General features: G+C 50.1%; 4 protein-coding genes across 4 annotated transcripts; 2 read left to right on the top strand and 2 right to left on the bottom strand.

Moving 5' to 3' along the window:
* Nucleotides 1-1,172: 1,172 nt before the first annotated feature.
* On the top strand, nucleotides 1,173-6,572 carry SCP_0508340 (DNA mismatch repair protein; the record flags this gene model as incomplete). The annotated part of the gene is made up of 26 exons (XM_027758890.1): nucleotides 1,173-1,529; nucleotides 1,718-1,991; nucleotides 2,047-2,516; nucleotides 2,565-2,705; nucleotides 2,758-2,812; nucleotides 2,865-3,247; nucleotides 3,303-3,556; nucleotides 3,614-3,734; nucleotides 3,792-3,864; nucleotides 3,929-3,992; nucleotides 4,056-4,203; nucleotides 4,263-4,413; nucleotides 4,480-4,600; nucleotides 4,655-4,694; nucleotides 4,743-4,817; nucleotides 4,876-5,248; nucleotides 5,315-5,327; nucleotides 5,393-5,405; nucleotides 5,455-5,481; nucleotides 5,538-5,581; nucleotides 5,638-5,730; nucleotides 5,787-5,836; nucleotides 5,890-5,915; nucleotides 5,969-5,989; nucleotides 6,042-6,185; nucleotides 6,246-6,572. 26 exons carry the CDS (start codon nucleotides 1,173-1,175, stop codon nucleotides 6,570-6,572), a joined length of 3,858 nt encoding a protein of 1,285 aa, XP_027614691.1.
* A 261-nt stretch (nucleotides 6,573-6,833) lies between these two features.
* Nucleotides 6,834-8,089, bottom strand: SCP_0508350 (Bifunctional solanapyrone synthase; the record flags this gene model as incomplete). Its single annotated transcript, XM_027758891.1, has 6 exons — nucleotides 6,834-7,193; nucleotides 7,250-7,299; nucleotides 7,635-7,734; nucleotides 7,786-7,836; nucleotides 7,893-7,910; nucleotides 7,967-8,089. 6 exons carry the CDS (start codon nucleotides 8,087-8,089, stop codon nucleotides 6,834-6,836), a joined length of 702 nt encoding a protein of 233 aa, XP_027614692.1.
* Nucleotides 8,090-12,795: 4,706 nt separating this feature from the next.
* SCP_0508360 (Probable glycosidase) lies at nucleotides 12,796-14,324 on the top strand (the record flags this gene model as incomplete). The annotated part of the gene is made up of 9 exons (XM_027758892.1): nucleotides 12,796-12,869; nucleotides 12,922-12,962; nucleotides 13,015-13,043; nucleotides 13,090-13,173; nucleotides 13,228-13,435; nucleotides 13,485-13,619; nucleotides 13,676-13,743; nucleotides 13,800-13,933; nucleotides 13,985-14,324. 9 exons carry the CDS (start codon nucleotides 12,796-12,798, stop codon nucleotides 14,322-14,324), a joined length of 1,113 nt encoding a protein of 370 aa, XP_027614693.1.
* A 914-nt stretch (nucleotides 14,325-15,238) lies between these two features.
* SCP_0508370 (hypothetical protein) lies at nucleotides 15,239-22,221 on the bottom strand (the record flags this gene model as incomplete). Its single annotated transcript, XM_027758893.1, has 13 exons — nucleotides 15,239-15,342; nucleotides 15,441-17,210; nucleotides 17,271-18,676; nucleotides 18,728-18,804; nucleotides 18,854-19,090; nucleotides 19,140-19,308; nucleotides 19,369-19,457; nucleotides 19,516-19,581; nucleotides 19,638-20,000; nucleotides 20,068-20,181; nucleotides 20,233-20,598; nucleotides 20,661-21,080; nucleotides 21,133-22,221. The coding sequence occupies 13 exons, from the start codon at nucleotides 22,219-22,221 to the stop codon at nucleotides 15,239-15,241; spliced, it is 6,270 nt and encodes a 2,089-aa protein (XP_027614694.1).
* Between the last annotated feature and the right edge of the window lie 1,584 nt (nucleotides 22,222-23,805).

The following is a 23,805-nucleotide window of genomic DNA, read 5'->3' on the forward strand; positions in this document are numbered from 1 at the left end:
CAATGGGCGGAAGTAGTTGTGCTATTTTTGGTTTGTTTGGCAACAGCCTCTGATCCAAACAACCATTGCCTTGTGCTCGCAACTGATTACTGTAATAGCATGATAGTTTATAGGAGATCTGATACACATTCCGCATAATGACAAGAAAATCTCTACCTGCATCAGAGAACAAGATTGCGACTTTACCGTTGTCTACATTCAAGTTGCGAAAGCACATGTTTAGTAATACTGGTGTGCTGCTATGGTCAAAAGTAACAAGGTATGGCAATCGGATACCACTATAATTAGCTGTTTACCTGACTTTGATGCACAGTCTTAACCAGATCAGCACTCCAATGAAAGCCTGCATAGCTGCTTCATGGTCATTCCACTGCATCTGATAAACAAAGTTAGCCACAAGTCCTCGCAGTGCAGGAAAAAACCCGCCAATACTCACCAAATGATTTGCATTAATATTGGGAATGACCTTGTAGTTAATCATATGTAGCGTTGCTGACCAGGTCCCATATTTTCATCTGCGGCAGCCAGGTGCGCACGGACCTGTGACCGGCTCAGTAAAAATGAGAATTGGCCAAATTTAAAATTTTGGCAAGTTTGACTATTAATGACTAATTGTGACTATTTTTATAGTTTTCTCATAGTGCCTGACCTCATATAGTTTGGACCATGTCTGTATAGTTATGTTCCAGTGCAGAAAAAAGCAACATATGAGCTCCAGAATGCCATGTATTCTGAGATAATCAACCACAGTGTCTGACTCTTGTAGACTAGGATTTAATGGCATTTAATCACATAATTTCTTGGCATGATGAGTTTGGTAACTGTAAACAGACTTCTCTGGACTTTATCTGACCATGGTGCCAAAATTTTGAATCTCATTGACTTCAGCCCGACAATTCCAGACTTTTCCCTTTTTTACTGAGATGCATGCATGCATGCATGTGACTGATGGGACTCGCGAGAGCATCGCATGTTCAAGTGAAGACGATGAGTGATGATACCCCTTCCCCGAAAGCGTCAATTAATGTTAATAATGTTTCCTCTGCCACGGGCCGCGGGAGGCCATCTGCCACCGGAACCAAATACGCCAAAATAACGCGACTTGCGTGTTGCGTCAATATTAATGGGCGCCTTCTCGTCTCCGTTTTTGTCTCGTCCACATAATACCCGCAATGGCGCCTCCAAAGTCTCAACCTGCCGACAAAATGAAGCAGAAGAGTCTGATGTCTTTCTTTGGCAAACAGTCTGCAAAGTCGTCCGCCACGCTCGACGCGGCGTCCAAGGCCAGGGCCAAGATTCCAGCACGCGTGCATGACACAGCACCATCATCCGACCCTCCCATTCCAGAGGTCCGCACGCCAATGTCCAAAAGCACTTCGCGCTCATCAGGTGTTATGAGCGCGACTTACACGAGGAGTTCTGATGGTGCACTCAGCGCCAAGGAGACACCACCGACCAGTGACCCTGTTGACGTTGATATGTTGTCTGATGAGGAGGACGACGTGAGTCAAAAGAGTGTAGAGAAATCGGTCAGTATTTGCTATGGTTATGACTATGCGACCTTTGTCTTCGAATTCGCGAATTCTATTGTGTCAGCTGGAGGATGCGTTCCAGGAGAGCTCAAACGCGTAGAGAAGGAGCGACAGTGTTACGTGTCACGACCTTCGCTTAGAATAGTGGTCTCCTTTCTTTGACTCACGATGATCTCCATTTGCAGACAACGACACGTCAAAAACGTAAGATGGTCATTGATGACTCTGACGAGGAAGGGGGTAATATCGACGCCGATGCATACAAGAAGGGTCTATCTGCGCGAAAGGCTTCCCCAGAGCCTGCAAAGAAGAACGTGTCTAATCGCGCGAAGAAGCTGCGCGTATCTGTGATGTTTTCGGACGAAGAGGAACAGGTTAAAGAGGATGGCGGGGATGCCCCCGGAATTAGTCTGTTCACACAACGTCTCACGAAGTACCAGAAGTCGCCAACCAAGATAAGTAAGTCAACTTCTGCCATTTGCTGAACCCTCTTACAACGTGCCGAACTTCACAGCTCGGAAAACAACTAGTGACGACGACGACTTCATTGTTCCCGATGATATTGACGAAGAGTCAGACGACGGCGGAGATGTTCCACGCTCATCTTCACGTGCTTCAGCTTCTTCATCTTCGCGTCCTTCGTCCCGCCTCTCCGCCTACGCCCACTCTTCCGCTGCCTCTGAGGCGGAGGGTGACAACGACACGTCCGCGCAGCCTAAGCCAAAGAAGAAGGCCGCTGAACGTCTGCCTCTCAAGAAGGGCGGCGGCTCAGAAGGCGGAGTAGGCAGTGACAGTTTCTTGACGGCGGCGGAACGACGCGCGCAGCAGCAGAAGGCGGAGAAGAAGAGTACTGAAGACCCGTTCGCCTTTCTCGCGGACGTCAAAGACAAGGACGGTGTGCGCCCAGGCCAGCCGGGGTACGACCCGCGCACACTGCATATCCCGGAGAAAGCGTGGAACAGGTTCACCCCGTTCGAGAAACAGGTGGGTTTCCTGTTACACGTTGTAGTGGATTTCGCTCATGTGTAATAGTTCTGGGAGATCAAGCAGAATCATTTTGATACCATTTTGTTCTTCCAGAAAGGCAAGTTCTTGGAGTTATACGAGGAAGACGCGCGCATTGGTCATCGGGAGTTCGATTTGAAACTGACGCAGCGTGTGAAGATGAGCATGGTGGGTTTATCCTCTCCCTGCTAGTCTCAACAGGTTTCAAGTTATATTACAGGTCGGTGTTCCGGAAATGTCATTCAACTTCTGGGCAGCGAAGTTCCTCGCGAAAGGTGTGCTTCCTCTCTCCTGGGCAGTCTGGTGATACTTATCCGTTTTGTTCAGGTTACAAGGTCGGCCGAGTGGACCAGGCAGAGACCGCTCTGGGAGCGGAGATGCGTCTTGCAGCCGACAAGAAGACCGGAAAAGGACGCGCTGGCGCGGAGGACAAGGGCAAGGACAAAATCGTGCGGCGCGAGCTCAACAAAGTCTACACCAACGGCACGCTTGTCGACCCGGAGCTGCTCACGGACGAGCAGGCGGGACATTGTGTTTCGATCCGCGAGGAGGAGAGCGAAGGCAAGGACGGCAAGCAGACGTTTGGAATATGCGTGCTTGATAGCGCCACGAGCGAGTTCAATTTGAGCTCGTTCGAAGATGATATCTGCAGGACAAAGCTCGAGACTATGATGAGGCAGCTGCGTCCGAAGGAAATCATGTTCACGAAGGTGAATATATTACATTGTGAACGCTTGTCTTTCACATGTACTCAAATTTTCTCAGGGAAACCTTTCAGTCTCGACCACGCGTCTGCTAAAGGCCATCCTTCCTGGAAGTTGCCTCTGGACAAGCTTGCGCGAGAGCGAAGGACTTACTTATGAGAAGACTCTGAAGGAGCTCAAGAAGCTGTATCCTGCTACGGACGAGGATGACGATATGGACGACTCTGGGTTCGGTTTGAGCAGTACAGTTCCGCAGGCTATTATGGAGATGCTCGGGTGCAACAGTGCAATCGAGGCCTTGGGTTCGATGATCTGGTACGTCAATTTTGGCTTCGTTTTCGCCTCTCAAGCTAAAGTATTGCTTAATCATAGGTACTTGCACACATTGAACATCGACAAGGACATACTGGGCATGAAGAACTTTAATGTTTACGACCCCATGAAACGAGGTCAAGGTCTTGTGCTTGATGGTCAGACTTTAGCGCACATCGAGGTCTTGAAACACCTGCTTCGTTTAAACTTTCCGTAGAGCTAATCATAATGCGGACAGGTATTGCTCAACAGCGAAGGTACCGAGGATGGATCGTTGTTGAAACTCCTTGGGAGGTGCATCACTCCTTCCGGTAATTTCGCCGTATACTCGCTTCGAAGCTCCTTACCAATGTCTCCTTACCAACGTATTTGCAGGGAAACGCTTGTTCCGCATCTGGCTTTGTATGCCGTTGCGCGAGAATGCGGATATTAACGCTCGGTAAGCTTACACCCACGCACTCGCTCTCCTGTCAAGCATGAAATTCATCGTGGGTTGGCATAGACTCGACGCAGTCGAGGACCTCATGGAGCATCTAACGTTCGAGGCCGAGTTCACCTCTATCGCGAAAGGATTGCCAGATCTCGAACGCATTGTCTCACGTATACATGCCAAGAGTTGCAAAGTAAAAGACTTCATAAAAGTTCTTACCGTACGTCTTCACCTTGTCTCGGGTCAGCGTTCAATGATTCCCTGACACGTGCGTTACAGTCTTTCAAAACACTGAGTGACGGATTGGCAAGGCTTGCTGATACTGCTGCGTCCTTCAACTCAAAGACCGTCCTCGGCTTGCTGCGCTCTGCACCAAACTTGCAGCCGAACATCAAGCACGTGAAGGCAATGTTCAAAAAGACCGAGGAAAGTACGTCTTAAAAGTTTCTACCTGTTTAAGCCCGAAGAAAGGCTGACGGTCAAACTTGTGTGCCAGATGCTGACGAGCTCGTCCCCGAGGACGGTAAAGACGAGACCTACGACGAGATCATGGAGGAAATTACCTCACTAGAAGAAGAGCTTGCAGATGAACTCAAGAGGCTTGAGAGCAAAGTCGGGTAAGCAAGTCTTGTTGCCTCTTCAACTACCCCAGCTGATGAGCGGCTTCTTAGGACGAGGCTCACTTACTGGCACAGTGCTACAGGTACCAAGGTAAGGCATTCTACTTTTATGTGCGATTCCGGCCTCATATGTGCTCAGGACATTTATTTGGTTCAAACCAAACCTAAGCAACCAGGTCTGCCGAAAGATTGGATCAGGAGCGGGGGCACAAAGGTACCTCACGAACCACTACCTTAATCTCGCCATTCCCCCCCTCTAATTGTCACACCAGGCTGCTGAGCGCTGGAGCGTCCCTTCGCTAGCTCCAACAATCCGTAAACTAAAAGAAGCACGCGAGAATCGCAACAGCGCGATCAAGGGATTCAAGAACCGGCTCTTTGCAGAATTTGACGTGGACCGCAGCGTGTGGCTGCGCGCAATCCGCGTGCTCGCTGAGTTGGATTGCTTGTTCAGTCTCGCGAAGTCGTCAGCCGCGCTTGGTGAGCCCGCGTGCAGGCCTGAGCTCGTTGAAGGTGACGCTGCGTGGATAGAGTTCGAGGAGCTAAGGCACCCGGCACTGTGTGTCAGCTCGAGTTTGAAGGGCGACTTCATTCCTAATGATGTCAAGCTTGGAGGAGACGTGGGGAGGATTGCTTTACTAACTGGTATGTCTATCTATTAACAGAGAAGTCAGAGCAATAAAAAGACTGACTTGTGTCCCTCGCGCACAGGGCCCAACATGGGGTAAGCTAGGCTACATTCTGTAGGTTCAGCACGGCATAGATGCTAATTATGGTGGTGTCATTCAGAGGAAAATCAACAGTAAGCACTTTTTTCTCATGCTACTGGACAATACTCATACCTTATACAGGCGATGCGCATGACTGCTACCGGTGTGGTGAGCACGAGTACAAGTCTGAGTTATTCTAACATTCAAACTCACTTTTGGACTAGATTATGGCTCAGCTTGGCATGCTCGTTCCCGCGAAGAAAGCACGGTAACTAATGTTCTTCGATCGTCCCTAGGTTAATCTTAACGGTGTCGTTTTGACAGATTGTGCGCTGTAGATTCGATCTTGACCCGGATGGGCGCTTACGACGCCATGTTCTCCAACGCTAGTACTTTCAAGGTTGAATTGGATGAATGGTGCGTTTTTCGATGCCCCCTCCCATTTTCTGGACGCGTAACATGTGTTGTCGCAGCTGCAAGATTCTCCGCGACGCCACGCCGAAATCGTTGGTCATTCTAGATGGTCGGGAACCCGCCTTTGCGTTGAATTGTGTTACTGACGTGAAACGATTATAGAACTGGGCAGAGGTACCTCAACATACGTAAGTCAGAAGCTCTATTCTCGTCTGAACTGCGTATTGAACACAACTTCCAGGACGGCATGGCTATAGCTGGAGTGAGCGCACTCGGCTATAATCCTTCGATACTTGCTGACGACGTCACACCAGGCTGTGCTGCACCAACTTGCTACACACACACTCGCACTTTCGTTCTTCGCGACGCACTACGGATCGTTGACTGACGACTTCTCGTACCACCCCAACATCCGAAACATGCACATGGAAACAATGGTCGATGACGAGAAGCGGGAGGTACATCACTTAGGATTTGCCCATGCAATGAAAACTCAACTAATGTGACTCCGTGTACAGCTGGTATTCCTTTACAAACTCGTCAAAGGCGTTGCGTCCTCGTCTTTCGGAACTCACGTCGCAAGTCTTGCTGGCGTACCCGAGGAGGTCGTGAAACGTGCCGACGTGGTGTCCAAGGACTTTGCCATGCAGTTCAAGGAGAAAATCGAGGGGAAGAAGAACCAAGCGGCGGGAAGGCTGCCACTGGTTGCCCAGGCCGACTTCGCGTACCTTTACAAGCTGGCGACGGGCAAGTGCGAGATGTCTGAGGACAAGGTGAGACAGCGCGAGGTGCTGAAGGGCCTCAAGGCTGCTGTGATTCGCTGCTTGCAAAGTGTGGGAGCTTAAGTCAGACCCGGGGTTCGGGATCATCACATCTACTAATAGCTGTTCGAAACGTTTATTGTCGTGCTGTGCAATCTTCCGAGATGCTGTCGTGCTGTATCATAGTTATGTTCGCTGCCCTTGCAGTCTATACTGTTCTTCGTGCCGAAGTTACTAAGTTTAAACCCTCTAATGAAAATAAATGGGCCGAAATCCCCAATAAATTCACTAATAAGCTAAATGTAGACGTCCGTAGAACTCAGTAGACTGACAGCGTTCTGATCTTTAAAACATCCACCCTCCCGCGAGACCCATGACATTCTCCGGGTCATACTTCGCCTTCAGCGCAGCCAAAGTGCCCGCATTGTCACCATACATCTTCTCCACCGCCGTCCCATACAGCGCATAGCTAGGATACAGTACCGCGTCCGAGATGTGCTGGCCCTCCGCGATAGCCGCGTTCTTGATGGTCTCCGCGGGCTTCACGAGCTCATCGTACATGGCACCGTCTGAGGTCGACAACGTCCGGCTGAAGTAGACGTTCAGCGGGAGGTAGCGCTGGCTGCTCTTCGGCGGGAATGTAGTTGGGCCGCAGCGCATGCTCATCAGGGTGGCGGAGTCGGATGACATCAGTGCACCCCAATACTGTTCAAAATGAGAGTGAGGATCTTACAATGGTGTCACAATGCAGGATCACGTACCAGGCTCTCGTTGTGGACAACGTCAAGCAAACCTGGGATGATGGCCTCCACTGAGACAATATTAAAAAATCCGCTACGGATCACTTTAAATAAGTCTCTGTTGCAGTGGGAGCATTCCAGAAGTAAGAAAGCATCCACCGCCCGAGGGAAGTGGTATTCCCGCCACGTGCTTTCACAAGTGACAACAAATATGGCGTGGAGACGTCGCTCAACACATACGGTATGGCAAGGAAAAATACCCGATGGGGGAAGTAGGAGCGTCATAGAATATAATTACAGACATCACGGACTGATGTCAGGTCACACCATCAGCTTCAGCCGTTCGGACTGGATTCGCATGTAAAAGTGACATACAAACCCGACGGCATAGTTATATGCCATCAACATCGGGATGCCTTGGGATCGGTGACGTTAGCGGAGAAATTCGCCGTGGCGGCTTTGAACTCCTGTGCGTATAGGGAACCATGGATTTCGATGACACCACCCTGGACACTGTGGTCAGCAAGACATAGAGCAGCCAGACCGACGAATCTCGCCCATATTTCAGTTTGCGGCCACGACTTCATAGTAAATTTCGTAACGATGCCCTGGAAACTTTGACGTTCAGCCGCACATCTCATTCGCGCCACTAGGCTGCACTCACAAAGTTGTTGAACCCGCCCTAATAAGAAAACTAAACATTAGAGAAGAACATTGGGATATGCTTCCGACGCCGACCTTCAAACTGAAATTTAGATCGGGGTATGATGACACCGAGACATCCATAGTCATACCGTTCGTACGCTCATCACAAAAAAGGCGCGGAACTTGTAATGCCATTATATTGAAATAGAATGCCATTAGAATGGATAAAACCATCAGAATGACTGGAATCTTTAAAATGTCAATCTGTCTTAACAATGAAATGTTAGAAGTTGAATAGAATGCCAATAAAATTACATAGTGTATTGGTTGTAACGGGCGAAAGTATCTGGCTGCTTAGAAGACTTGCTCCTGCCGGTGCAGTATTCGGGCTACTTGCTGCTGTATCCTCGAAGCATCAAATATAATGCATAATAACATACACAAAAAGATATATTGTGTGAGTACATAGCACATATGTGTGCGCCTTCGCACTGTGGTACATGTAAAGAGTCAGGTGGCGAATGTGAACACTGATGGTGGCGGCGAGGAGGCTCCGATCACGGTACCATTCGACCGTCGTCGTCTCGGCTTCCCGGAGGTGCGTTGCATATCGTGAGCGATACTTGGGTGTGCAGAAGCAAGCAATGAATCGCCGCAGGCAGGATGATTGCCAGTGTTGACATCACATCAGGAAAACCCCACTTTTCCTTAAAAGGACACTTAAATAACTTAAATGGACTTATGGTCCTTATTTAAGGACATAAGGACAAAAAGGGCCTAAGGCATATTCCCTGAGTGTCTGGAATTCGACTTATTTGAACACTTATGGCCTTAAATAAGGGTTCTCAGACCCCAAAGTCTAAATACGTCCATAAGAGAAAGTTGGGTTTTCCTGATGCAGCAGCCGCTGGTTAACGTCACAGCTTCAGTGGCTAGCATTGCTTGGACTTGTAGGTCTTCTGTTGGTACTCTTCGCGCAGGTCTTCAGTGGGGATCCACCTAAGCACGACACTGTGTAACAGTAGCCAGTGTAGAATTTTGGATTTTGATGACAAGCTTCCTGCGGAACGCCCTGCGCCGGTGCTTGACTCTAACATGTATCACCAGGTGGGTTCTTGCTTATTGATGTTCCTATAATGTGCTAATGTTCTTCCACAAGCTGCTTGAGTCCGAGTCATAGGAACAAGTCGCTGCACGAGAAATGAAGATATCTGCATTTCCGAGGTGCCACAAGCCATGCTAACATACAGAGACCACGTTGTAAGCAAGTAGCTAGAGGCACAAGGTCCAGCAGAGAGTCGACGAGCATGCAGAGGGCTCGGAAAAAATTGCAGAGCCACCATGCAAGAGGCAGAGCACAAGATATAGTGAGTTTGACGTAGCCTGAGCGGGAGAAGCATTTGAAGGCCAACATGGACACGCAAACTCTGTTTTGAAAATGAAAAGGTTAGAGCAGAAAGTATCAATCGACAACAAGGGTGAGCAGGAGCAGGAGCAGGCGACGACAAGGGATGTCATGGACTTTGCAGCTGTACAGTTCTCGGAACTAGCCGGGAGTTCGCAACACTCAGAGGCAGGCAGGACGAAGGCAGGACACAGCATTGTGCAGCAATCCGAAGGCAAATGGAATGAGAGTGCGAGACCCTTGGAAGGTGCAAAGATGTAGAGCATCGATTAGAAGGTGTAATATTATTTGTTATGTTGTCACACGATTGTAATCTTCTTGCGCTTCGACTACAATTGGATTATAATGGATAAAATTCTTGGATCACTCAAAATAGATAAAATCTAGCCGCACTTTTTGTGATGCTAGGATATTGTCAACAATCACTCCATGCTGGTTGGTCTTCCACGCGTATCCTGGAGAAATTATCTAGTAGCATCACCATTTTTCGTAGGTAAAACTCAAATACATACCTGTATCAGCAAAACTCCATTTGACCTCATTACATGTCTTACCTGCATTTTTTGGGCCTTTTTCGTCTTACTTGTCTTGAATCAGGAGGTTGGAGTGAGTGACCTCATTATTTTAAGACAGGCCTGTCTTTTCCAAAACAAGACATAATAAAAATCTATGTAGTGTATGTTTTAGAATACCTTTGCTTATGTGTATTCCAGACCTAACACCTCCGGAATTCCAAAAAACATGTCCTCCAGAAATGTAAGAAAAATTGCAAAAAAGACAATCAAGACAGTAAGACAAAAAGTAGAGGGGAGTTTTGCTGATGCGCCCCCTCCACCCAGTGCCACATCAGGAAAACCCAACTTTTACTTATGGGACTTATTCCGACTTTTTGTCCTTTTTTGCCTTATTTAAGGCCCATAAGTTCCCAAAAGTCAGCTTTTAAGCCTCTAAGGAAATATGACTTATGGACTTTTTGTCTTTTTTTACCTTATTTAAGACCTATAAGTGCATTTAAGTCACATAAGGACACCTTTAAGTAAAAGTTGGGTTTTCCTGATATGATAATCCAGCCACACCGATCCCGCTAATTCTCCCACCAAGGACACTCGCATTATACAGCTCGAGTGCAGCATAAACTTCATCTCAGTGAGGCCAGACCCCAAATCGACCGATTGTGACTCAGAGTCATAATTGATCTTATCAAAGAAATACATGGCAATTTCCACTTTCATACTGGAGGACCATTCTGAGTTCATTATGTGGCCACCACCTTTCACCTGGAACAATCATATCAGCTGTGTGTTGCTCCGAAAAGAATAAGGCAGCACTTATGCTGGATGGCATTTGGGCTTTCCCCAATATTTGAAGCTATCAATAATCCTGTTGGAAAGGGCTTAATTTATGTCAGAGGCACTTACAATGACACTCAGATCTTCTGCAGTGCCAGACTCAACAAAACATACAGCCTCCTGAGCGGTGCTAGATGAAGTATAGTGGAATATGTCTATTGTGTACTACTCTTCCTCTGTGAAAGACAGTCATTTTCCATTCATTTCATAACATTTCAAACGGTATGCATGAGGCCAGTAAATGTCAGATGCAGACGATATGACTAAGGCAATCACCTCACAAGTGCCCGTGATGTTCGAGGCTGATACAGACTTGAAAGTAAAACTATGAATGAGGAGCCAGACAACTTATGAGCACTTTACTGGTGGAACACATCCTGACAAGTTTTATAACAGATAGTAGGCTTGGTTGGCCCATATATATCTTATTGTTGGTAGTTTCCCAAGTAGTGGTACATTTCAAAACATCAGCTGATGACACCACCACAACATCATGGAAGTGAGAAACATCAGATGAGTAAAAATATTGAAATAAATAAATGATGCTGTCTCATTGCAATTTCAATATGTTATGGTTAACAGCCCCTGGTTAAAAAATTGTGCACAAGTGGCCTTTGAGTGATCTGCAAAAAAAAAACTTGAGATAGACAGTATTTTACCCTTTGCATCTTGCCAGGATGCAAGAAGATTGCGGATGCGAGAGGCCTAGGCGACACAATTTGGTGGCAGCACTGGTGCACAGTAGTGCCACCCACCTGAGCTTCCGGAGCATTTGATCTTGGCAGTTCACACTGTGAACAGATTTCTTTGGAGAGGTCTATTGATATGATCTTTGCTGGAATTGGATTCGCCCTTATTGCCATCTTGTGTCGAGGATGTAGGTGTGGTCTGAGTCTATCAATGACAAAGCAAAGGAAAAGATGTCAGACACATGTATGCCTCTCGCTCAGACGGACACTGGGGTCAGTCTCTCCTGACTTTGCTTCGGGAAGGCTGGCCCCTCTACTTAAGAATTGCTGATCACTTATGAGATAGTAACCGTAGTGCAAGATGGGTGGAAGTGCACTGCTCACTCTAGGCTTAAGAGCCAGTGGCAGCTCCTCCAAGGCAGGTACAGTACCATACAACACAGGTGATGGAGAAAGGCTGGCGAAATGTTATCAGTCATGTTCATGCTTGAGTGTTTGAGAGAGGCCAGAAGAATGCACAGCCTCCAGTGGGAAACATGGGTGGAGATCTTGGATGGAGCTCATGAGAAGTCATTGTTTGCGTTATGGTCAGTAAGTGACCAGTGACTAGTGACTGTTGAAACTGAGGGAGACGTGACGGCCACGGTGTTATAGTACGCGTTGTCACGCGTCACGCGTCGCGACCGCGTTCTGCGCTACGGTGATCAGTAGCGCAGAACCACCATCCTTACAGGGTTTCCATAAAACCTTGATGTCGCGCCTTTTTTTTTCTAGTGCGATCACCTCGCTTATAAGTTCCGGAGCACATCCGAGAGTCCCGAACCTCCGTCATATGGCAGTGTGGCGGGAAACAGGATTTTCATTGCAACCTGTGTACGAGAAAAGGGGAAGTGTAGCAAAGGTGCCCAAGACACAGATGGCCTGTTCCTATGACTCGTGGATACGCTACGGAGGAGTAATTGCTTGGGGAACGCACTAGATAGAGGCTTCTCACTCAAAGACGAGGGCTAGATGTCGTGCCGGAAGAAAAAAGGTGCACGGCAAGGTCTTATATATGGAGGCCCTGTAATCCTCCCCTTTAAACGCAGGCGAGAACGTCTAAACTCGGATTGGAGCATTGGTTCACATAAGTAGTGCAACACCGTCGCAAATGACCGGCAATATTTCTGTCATGAGCGGTAGAACAGCGAACGATTGATATTCCGACCGCCCTCTTTCGCCGCCTCCCCTCCGTCATGCAGCAAGACTACCCTGCAGCCTCCTCTGACATACATATTTTCTGAGTCTCTTTCATAATTGATTTCTGATTCGCTTCAGTACTCGAGAGATGTTGAACATCACATACCATTTTTGGATGTTGCGGCTATTCCCATCACACCCAAATTCTGTTCTCAGTGAACGTTGACCGCAAGTTCCACGAGCCGATACCCACCTCACCCTCTCCTCATTCTTTACCTCCGCCTCAATCGTTTAAAAACTATGTCACTAGCGCTCGTCACATTGCTACCTCTGTTGGTGTCTGCCATTTCCGGTGTGACAGCGCAGCAAACTTGGTGATTGGATTTGTCGAACGGACCAGATGTAGATCTAACCTCCATTCTCCAGCAATTCTACGTCGCTGTGCGGATCGGCCAGTCCTTGTTGCAGTGCGTCGATGCAGTTCTATACTTCTGCAGTCGATTGACACGCGCTGCTCAGGCTCGTACGGTTTCTGCGGGAGCGGTCCTGTGCGTGTTCTGTAAGTTTAATAATTCGACTCTGATACCCTCGTAGGATTTCTGCTACGGGGGATGCGATCCCCTCAGTTCCAATACCCTCGACTCCTGCATGCCCGAACCCGTGTGCCAGGACAGAAATGTACGTGCGCTCTGTGAATTCAATCTTACGCCTCATCGATCGTCGTCTGGGCAGATCACCTTCGCAAACTTCGATCGCATACTGACGAACCAGACGTACTACCACGGCAACGCTTCCGAGTACGACTTGGTCGTCAACCAAGGGAACATCATGAACATGAACACTTCCGGTGGCGAGCTCGCGATGTTGCTCACGGAGTCGAATGGCGGCACGCGCCTCAGCACGACGACCTACGTGCATTATGGCCAGATGACCGCTCGCCGTGCGTGGCTTCGTTTGCCAGCCTCGAGTGAAGTGCTGAACCACAGCAGTGACAACTGGCCGCTGGGCCGGGGTCGTGACGGCGTTCATTACGATGTCGGACATTAAGGACGAGATTGACTGGGAGTTCCCCGGAAACCAGACGACGCAGGGCCAAACCAACTACTTCTGGCAGGGCGTGATCCGTGAGCGCAGCGCATTGCACTGATGTTGAATTAGAGCTGAAGCCAGGTCTGCACAGCGGCGACCACCGCCGGCGAAGTGACTAGCAATATCTCGGACACGTACAGCAACTTCCATGATTACACGGTACGCGGGTATTGCCGTTTTTGGCTAGCTATTTCCGAGCGCTGACTCCATCGCAGATCGACTGGCAGCCAGATACTTTGACGTGGCTTGTAGACGGCCAGGTCGTACGCACGCTGCACGCGTCCGACGTCACGGACAACACCACTGGGACTAGCCGCTACCCCAACACGCCAAGCAGGGTCGAGCTCAGGTGGGTCTACCCGTCTCCGCGTGTTCCCGCCACTGACAGGACGCGTCGCAGCATCTGGCCGGCGGGCATCAACACCTCCGCGCAGGGTACGATCCAATGGGCGGGTGGGATGATCAACTGGAATGACTCGGACTATACCAACAACGGCGGGCACTTCTACGCGCTCGTGTCCTCGCTCTCGATCACCTGCAACGACCCGACCACGCCCGGTGCGAACGTGACGTCGTACGTGTACGCCAAGAACTCGTCCGCGTACACGCCCACCATCCTCTTTTCGAACGAGAGCACCATCGGCGGTGCGCTCGGCATGCACACGCTCATCTGGAGTGTGCCTGGGAGTGTCGTCGCTGCGCTGGTCGCGGCTCTGCTTGGCTTGGGCTTCTCTCTGTAGGGCACCTGCACTGTCTGTCATAAATATCTTCTTTTGGCCCTGTCGTCTGACTTCCTCCCGCATGCTCGCTTGCGAGTACGCAGCCATCTGCCTCGTTATAGGTTATAATCGAGTATTGCACCTCTGCCCAGGTTGTACTGATGTGTGTCATCCAGAATGAAACAAATTAACGGTATGTACAAGAAGTTACTCTAATAACTATCACCAGACAACAGGGTGCAACGCATTACTGCTCTTGCGACTCTGGTCCCTCAAACTCGACCATGACGCCGCTCTCATCGCCTACGCCCGAATCATCCTCCGAGAACTCGTCAACCAAGTCCTTGACTTCCTGCACTACCGCTTCAAGTGCATTCGCCTTCGTCCACGCACGCTCTCCAGGATTTGCATCGACGTCCACCTCGCCGCCAGGCAGCAACACTCGATATCCGAGCGCTACCTGCACTGAGCGTATCCGGCGATATGTCATGCGCACAAGCAGCGGCGACTCCACTATCATATCTTTCGCAGCGGCGAACCCGCTTCCCCGCCCTGCGACACCGCCCGGCGATATAGAGCGCCGGGAACTGCCTTCATCCACCGCCGAATGAGGTCGCACGGGACCGAGGTGTACAATCTTCGGCCCTGACAGGCGAAAGCTGCGGTTCGCCAATGACGGCGAGATGGGGCTCCTCTCACGTGCGTAGCCCGCTTGCCGAACGCCTAAGCTTTCCTCCTTGCGTGGCGTCGACATACGTAGGCTCGCATCGTCAAAGACCGGGAGCGACATAGAGACATTGAGGAAGGTCGAATTGCGTGGAGTTGATGCAGCAGATGAGTTAGGAGTGTCGGCCAGCATGCTGCGCCGAGGCTTCGTGAACATGGAAGATACGGGACGGCTTCTGGACGACATGGCGCTGAGCGGTGACGCAATATTAGCGGTCTGCTGCTGTGATAACTGCTGATGCAATGTCGCAATCTTCTCCTGTACAAAGCCCCGCATCTGCAGAACCAGGGGGCTGCGACTGAGACATAACCACTGCACGAAAGACCATGTGAGATAGTCAATCAACCGTGGCTCAGCGAGTCGTTTTTGCGAGACGAAGGATACGCTGGAAGGGAGTAAGAAGGGGTTACCTTGTTGCTCGCTGAAACTCTGCCCGTATTTGGGGGACTGAATTGGCGATGGGGGATCTGACAGATGGACGTTCCGCGGTCTCAGCGCGAAGGTCGCGTCTCCTTCATCGAATAACGTCCTCAGAATAGTGCCGAGTTGCGCCCATACAGCAGGGTGAATTGACATGATATCATTTTCTGCACGGATGACAATGACTTTGAGGATCTGCAGTGCCATGGTAAACACCGCTGCTGACTTCGTACTTGCAACTAATCCACGGTTGTCCTGAGACTTGCGGCGGTCAAGACCATGAGATTTTGACTGCTCCATGTGGATGTGCGTGTTTTGACAAGCCGACAGGATGTAGGCAAGGAGCCGAATCCATGCCTTCGAATGGACTTGTCTACGCTGCGCGTTTGCCCATTGGCCCTCGGAATCGGCGGCTGCCTGCTCGGAAGTCCTTAGTGCCAGCACAAAGGGTAGTAAAATGCCAACCAGGAATTCGTACGAAGGGCTACGCGTTACAAGCTCAGCGATCACGTCTGCGCCTGCGAGGGAGACCGCATGATCCATCAACGCGATAAGACTACCTCGAAGGGGCAGAGAGAACAAGAGATCCTCCGAAGCCGCCAGCTCGCAGGCCTCCAGACCAGCACGACAATACTGACTGACCACCGCATGGGCAAAAGCAGGTTCTCCGACTAGAACAGGATCGTCGACTAACTTGGTGAGCACATCAAACACACCAGAAAAGTCAACCGTGGCGCAATACGCGGAGGTGATCGGGGCGAACTCATTCAAAAGTAAGAGCACTCCTTTCAGACGAGAAGGTATATTGTGCAGCAAGACCGAGCCCATGTAGTCGCCGATGAATTGAGCAATACGTTCACTACTTGAGCGCGAATCCCTGAGAACTTGCTTGCAAAGTTCCACGATTCGGTGGGGAGTGCCAGAAGCTAGTTGGCCTCCTGCTTTCGTGAACATGAGCACCAGAGACAAGTAATCGAGGCGCATCACAAGCTGGTCGCTGGGGGACAATGCTGGTTGGGCTCCTTGCCCGAGCCCCTCTGAGAGAAACTCGTAATCGAAGTCATCCGTAGGACGAGTTTGCCCACTGTCGGCTTTCGTTCTTCCTCCACCTCTGGTAAGTATGATGGCGCCCAAAGCGTCAATGCCCTCTCGAAGAACATCGCGAGCTGAACTCGATCCATTGTAGAGATGAGGTGCAAGCAATCGGAGCAACTTGAGGAATCGCTCCGCTCGCTGGATAAGTGGATTGTGAGCAATGACCGTCAAAAACAGACGAACAAAGTCATCAAGCCCAAGACGTCTCCATTCATACACCTCAGGAACCTCGACGGCTATTTGACTTTTGTCGGTGTTACTCTTGCGCAGTGATGCAAAGAACGTTTGAGGGACATCCTCCGCTACGCTGAGTAAAATAGCTTCTTGTTCCTGTATCTTGTTAATGTCCGCGACTCCTGCAACATCGTGAGCCGACGGAGGAGCGCCGCTCTTCAAGGTGGAGAAAAGTGCGAATACATGGCCGGCCAGCCATGGACCATCGACATTGGGCAGCTTGAAGAGGTGGGATATCACATCAATGCTCTGAAAGACAAATGACTCTTGATGCAAGGCATAGAAGCGATTTACGCCGTATTCAATGGCAGCCCTGATGCCAGCATTGAACTCTGCCTCACAGTATGTTTTGAATATTGCGGGCATGAACAGGGAATACCCTCCTCCTGAAATGAACAAGCGCTTAAAGCGCGTACTTGCCATCATAAAGGCTGGTGGTTAACAAATGTCAAAAATGAGCCTGGGCTGGATAATTAATCGTGCACACTCGCCTAACATCGTGTGGCCTACTATACCAACATCATCTCCATGAGCGAGTAGTATGCGGTTAAGACCATCTACAAGGATAGCCAACTCCTGTCGATCGCTCAGATTCCGTGGCATGCAGCGGAACAACTGGACAACAAGCAGCAGGTGGCTACGGGCTAAAGTCAGCGATAACGCGGTCAGGGTGGCGGAGGGAGTGGGTGGTCGTGATTCAGGCTTCAGCGGTGCGAAGGCAAGAAGGGGGAGCGAGTCTTCATCGGCGCCATCACTTAAGGAGGGTAATACGAATCTGGTCTTGCTCTTCCTAATCACCTTGACGTCTCCAGGATCTCGCTTCAACATGTTCAGGAAGAGCATGTTCTGAGAAGTCCTGATCATAGTTATCCAGACTAACTCTGGAGGAAGAATGAACGGATCCTGGGCTCGCGTTAGCGATCTTGGAAACATGGGGCCAGGAGGAGCTGATGAAGGGAACCAAAGAGACCCAGACGGTATCAAGTAGATATCGACTTTCGCTCGACGAATCTCGCGCATAGACATTTTGCTGACTTGTGTGACAAGCTTCGCAATCGAAGGTGCTATATAGGCATAGCTCTGAAGAGGCGTCGCGGTATCTGCTGGTCGACTGGTCAGCTTGAGGAAACCGGCTAGATGATTCAAGATATGATGCGTTATCGCGGGCGGGAGTAGATGTCGCACATGTAGGAGGATCCTCAAAGAGGAGGTTGCAGATATCATGCTTCGTTCATCACCCGAAATCAAGTGGAAGATTGTACGGGTGATCAGTGTAGGATCGTCCTGCATCAAATCAAGGATTAAAGTCCTGGTTGCATTTGCTACCACAAAATCGTTGTCGTTGACCATTGAGGCCAGACGTGGGAGCATCGAGACCAAAGTCGGCACAAACACTGGCCTTCTCTTGGCTCCTTGTAAGCGGCCACCGGAACTAGAATCCTTTCTCACAAGAGACAAATGTCCAGAAGGTGAGTTCGTTGGCGAGTTATCCACACTCGGAGATGCACTCGGTGACTCTGATAACGAAGGGTCGCCAAAGTCTGCATCTACTTGGACTAGCTGCTGGCTTGGTAGAAGGGACATCGGTGTCCGTATCCACATGGTCTTCGGGTCTACTAAGCGGTCTTCCTGCTCCCAACCAATTTCCGATAGTCGTCTCCGCAATTCTAATGGGAGCACATTACCATTCCTGTCCTTGAACTCAGCAGGATCTTCTTCAAGCACGAATAAGTTACTTCCCATGTCCGTCGGGACGAACAAAATGGGCGGACGTGCAAACTTGAACGGACGACGGTGATTCCGGTCAAGGATGACATCCTGAGACATTATCTGGAACCTCCAGCTAGCAAGAGTCGAGATCCGCTGGACCGCTTTGCGACGCACTTCGGCGTCAGTGCTAAGGGGTCATGTTTGGTGACTGGAATGTGGGAAAAATAACGAAGCGTACTGTGACAAGTCACTCTCAACGAACTGCTCAAATTCATTTGGACATTTTTCCGCACACTGCATGATGGCAAAACATGTCTTCGCGACGAATCAGTATGCACCATCACAATAAAGGCACGCAGCTTACGGGTGCGATAAGGTGGCTGCTTGGGTCATCCAGACAGTGCTTCCATAGCGTGGGACCAAGGAGCAAGTAGTCATGGGGCTTGAGAAGTCCTGAAACCGACACCAAAAGGTCAAGGGAAGTGAACTTCAAGGGCTGATCCAGGGCCTTCAAAGTCTCAAAACGAGTAGCGTAAGCATCTTGTGTGCCGGCTGACGATTTCATATCAGGAGTGGGTGATGCAAAGACGGTTGTCCTATGCTGTCTTCGAATAAGCCCATGGACAGTAAACCAGATGCTCCCAAATCACCTTGTTCGTCACGTGCGATGCGTCCTGCGCTTGTATGTACAACGCTCGCAATCGGTTGAATGAGGATCTGTTCTCCTCTATTTCCTCGTCGTCCCAATCTTCCCTAGGCCGGCGATCTTCCGAACGCTCGTACAGCGTCCATGAAATTGTAGAAGGGAGCCAAGAAGCACTATAAACATGCCGAAACATCAGCGATTCGTTTGCATTGTTGACATGGAGAGGAACGAACTGTTTCAGAGAGCGCGTGAGCATTCTGATCTCCCGAAACAGAGCACAGAATAATATCCGTTGTGATACTGGGACAAGGACAGTCTGCTCCTGAAAGAGTAAACGAGGTCAGAATGCCTGTGGTAGGACACAGTGGAAGACAAATCACTTTTGCTTCTAGTAGAAGACCAAGCCGTGCCTCCAGAGCAGTGACGAACTTGTTGGACATGGCGGTCTGGACAGTGCGATATCAATAATCTTACAGCACGGCCAGAACGAGATGGAACTAACAGCACCGAGGTCCTTCGACTGGCGCACAGTCCGCAAGTGCTCGATCAGCTCCAGGAGTAATACCGACTGGCCTATTCGTGGCTTGCCCCACGCAGGGCCTTCAACTTGTTGTTTAACTTTCATGGCAGTCGCGTCACTCATAAGGGCCACGGCCATCATATCGGCGTCACGGAACCAAAAATCAGGAAGGTACTTCGAGACTGCGGTGAGGACGCATATTTGATTGGCGATAGTCAGGTCCTTGGCGGACGCCGCACAAGTGAAGACCGGTTTGAAGAACAATTTGGGATACAGACGTGAGACGGTATCGAAGAAAGACGATAGAGGCGAGCAAGGGCATTCGGGAGAATTTGCCATCAGGCGCTGGATATATACAACAAATAGAAGCTCGGTAAGTCAACGAATTAAGAAGACACGGACAGGTACTCGCATCGTTCAGTAAAGGTAATATGTGAGACACCAGCGGCAGTCTAAGATCGTCAGGTAACTCCTTCGCCACAATAGACAGCATCCGGAGGATCGCTGGCCATTCACCATCAGCAATCTACTCACGGGATCAGAAGAGTGTAATTCCGACCATCTAGATAACGCTCACCAAATCCTGCAAGGTCTTCTCAATGCTTGCCTTCCAATTCGGCAAGTCATGGTACCAGTGGGAGAAATGCATGATCAAGTAGTCTCGTTCTTGATTGCCGTCAATAGGCAACAGCTCCATCACGAGCGTTATGGCCACTGTCTTTACGTCTGCAGAGTCGGTATCCCGAAGAGCCTCCACCTCGGGGAGAATGCGAGATCGGAATAGACGGATGATGACATCACTGTCAGCGCGTGCAGCGCCCAGGTCGGACGGGGATGACAGTAGCGACAACACCGCGCTGATGAATGTTTTCAGCTTCCGGCTATACATACACGACAGCAGCGGGGTTAGTGTTAAAGAGGGCTCCGGCAGAGGCCAGTATTCCTAAATGGCGTGTTAATCCTTTGCATTGTGATCTGGCTGACAGCTTTGTTTTAACCACATACCTCTACCAGACTCTGTAGAGCCCTACGACGAACGATCTCCGAACCAAGCTCGAGACACATGATGACACTCTCGGAGAGTATCGCCTGCCGCACACTGGAGTCTTTCTCGCGAAGCGAGAAGCTCACCCCGTACTCCTTCTCAAGAGATGCGGAAGAAGGTGTCCCGCACTGCCCGTTCCGGATCGTAGAGATGAACTCCCGTAGTAAATCTGCTTCACCCTTAGAATACGAAGACGAGCTGAGCGACAAAAGAAGGGTAAATATGGCATGCAAAAGGGTGCGCAAGATCACGGGCGTTTCCACGCTGAATGCTTTGTCGCGAGAGAAAAGGAGGGTAGACAACGTTCCTAGAATACGTGCACGAGAACCGGAAGGGACGGAAGCTGCCTTACAGCACCATAGGCAGCGATGTAGTTCTGCCTACCGGAGACACTCAGAGACATGTGGTAGGAGTATGAATGCAAAGACAGACCTCAGTGGACGTTGTTCTCCATGTCCTCACCACAAACTCAAATGTTTCCACTGCAATCTCCTGCTCCTGGCTGACTCGTTCGTTCCCTTGCATGGCGCCCTGCAGGCCCAGGAACGGTAACAGGAGCGTCGAAAGCACATAATCCTCAATAGGAAGTACTCGTGAGCGACCCACAGAGGGCGTATATGTCAGAACGCGGGACAGATAACTCATAGAGGGCATCTGAGAGGTGATGGAAGTTGACATCGACTGGATTGACTGGGGCCTATGCATCCCCGACTTCTGTGTCGATTTCAACGTCGCCAGGCTCACGCTAGAGGCCATGGGTAGCGTAGTCGTAGAGGAGATGAAGGGCAAATACAAGGACGACCCCACAGTGCCTTGAGACGCCTCCCGTTCAACCTTCGGGCGCATGGGAAGCTCACCATAGCGGACGGCCCAACACGCCCTGCAAATTTCCTCGGTGAATTTGCGAGTTTCATCGACAGCTGCTTCACGAGCCTGGTCGACAACCTGGCGGAATATCTTCTTCTGACCGAAGCGGTACCCTTTCGGCGTCTGAGGCCTAGATGACGCATTCGACAGAGCGGAATCCGGACGATGAGGAGGTACCAACGGAGGACTAGCGGCACCATTTGTCGAAAGAAGGACGTGTGAGCGCAAGGTGTCCCACCGCCGTTTACCAGGAGACCGCAGCGGGGCAGACTCATCCATTAGCAGCGGCCTACCCTGGCTGAGATTGAGTGGTATAGGTTTGGGCGCACGGACCTTCACTTTCGGCGTCGCATCCTCCTCTACGTGTTCCTGCAGCTCGTCCGGAGACCGCACAAGTCCCTTCTCCGTCCACGCGCCTGCTCCTGGGTCCGCAAAGGGATCCGCCCCCTCGTTCGACTTCTCCGGTAGGCTGGAAAGTGTAGAGGCAGGGAAGGAAGGACTCTCGGTGTGCTGGCGCGACTCTGCGATGGAAGACGTGTCTGAATCTGACCCAGACTTTTCCTTCCTCAGCGAATCAATTGAGAAGAGACGGCGCGGCAAGGCCCTCCCACCCGATGGTCTCTTCGCCTTCGATGCATCCTGACGTGAAGACATGGCTGTATTATTGCAGTCACGTCTCCGCTCAAACGCCGATCTTGCTGGTGCACGTCAAGATAATTGCAATGGAGTGAGATTCGGAAAGAGCTGACCGCGATGCTACACTGGTAACGACTGCGCGGGGGAGTTAGAACCAGACTCTCGGAGTAGAATAGAGGCTTCATACAGGTATTGAGTTCGTGTCTATCATGCAGGTGTCACTCGAGTGGAAATGCGCACGTGTTGAAGGAAATGCACATAACAACACGGCAGTCTAGCTATAGTGGTAGCTTCGCTAGAAATTAAATAAATTAAATGAAATTAATTCGAGTGCACAAGGAAGAATTCACTCTACAGGTCTGCACAGAGCTCAGTGTATCCTCGACTCCTGCACACAGCTTCACTGGGAGATAAACATTTGTTTGTATGTCACTTAAGCACAATCTTTAGTGATTCCGTAGAGTCATATTCAAAGTTTGCACTGTGGTTCGAAGTGTGAATAGCACTCCGGAGATAACTCTTCTTGTAGTGCAACCGTAGATGTATAGATCTGGTAGACCTTATAGGTTGATGGCATGGAAAAGTCCTTCAAATTTTCTTCCCGCCCTTTGGGCGAGACTGCATGTAGCTGTTCCATTAAAATAAAAGTTGCACCTGGTGCAAAGTATGTAGCTGTGCTCCCTGGAAGTGTCTGAATCCAACAACATTCTATGTTGGCCTGAAAAAATCACCATGATGTCACTAGTGTTGTTGGGTATAATTTCCACTAATAGGTCATGCATTGGGTAGAAGAAATGTCCTCGTGCATAAACTTGATCACGTACAGTGCATCAGGAACTTGGGATAGCTCCATAGGCTCCATATGGTAGCGGACGGAACCCCGGAGTGATGGAAATCCCCCCCATCATACGGAGCAGGCCGTCTCCGTGCCGTGCCGGATGGAGATCACATATCTGCATGGAGCTGGATGGAGACAACACGTGGCTCGTGGGACATGTTGGGCCCGACGACGTGTTCGGTTTGGTCTTGTTGTGTCCCTTCCGAAAATGGTATGTCTCCGTTTCATTTTGAGGAGATCTTGTACGACATATTCTCGACTCAGTTCCCCTATTCCTAGTCATACGATTTCGTCATTTCCTGACCCTCTGACAAGTCACCCGCTACGTATGACGACTCGTCCTTATTCCCATCGAGATTCTGACTCTACGTAGCATCGATCCCACGGCTCAGCTTGTCTCTCGCTGACTACACTTATCTCTGTACTGACTCAGACCGATTGTACTGTACGAGTATTTAAGTAGGCCGAGAACGACGAATACACCAGAATTCTCTCGCCCCGTTTCGCAGTCTCACCGGTCTGAGCTCCGTAAGAAATAGGGCGATACCACACTTGATCAAGTGTGGGGTTACCTGCAGCAGCCTCATACTTCGAGACAGGACTCTCGCCGTTGATCGAGCTTCACTCTCCTCAGCTAATATCTTTCTGTCGACACTGTTCTTGACGTCGCTGTTCTCCCGTTGACGTTCACCCCCCCTTCGCACTCAGTGGTACACCGTTTATTGTAGTACTACACCTTCCTATTTCGTACTAAGTGCACCGCT

This window comes from Sparassis crispa, assembly GCF_003851025.1.
Source record: "Sparassis crispa DNA, contig_000004F, whole genome shotgun sequence".
NCBI lineage: Eukaryota > Fungi > Basidiomycota > Agaricomycetes > Polyporales > Sparassidaceae > Sparassis > Sparassis crispa.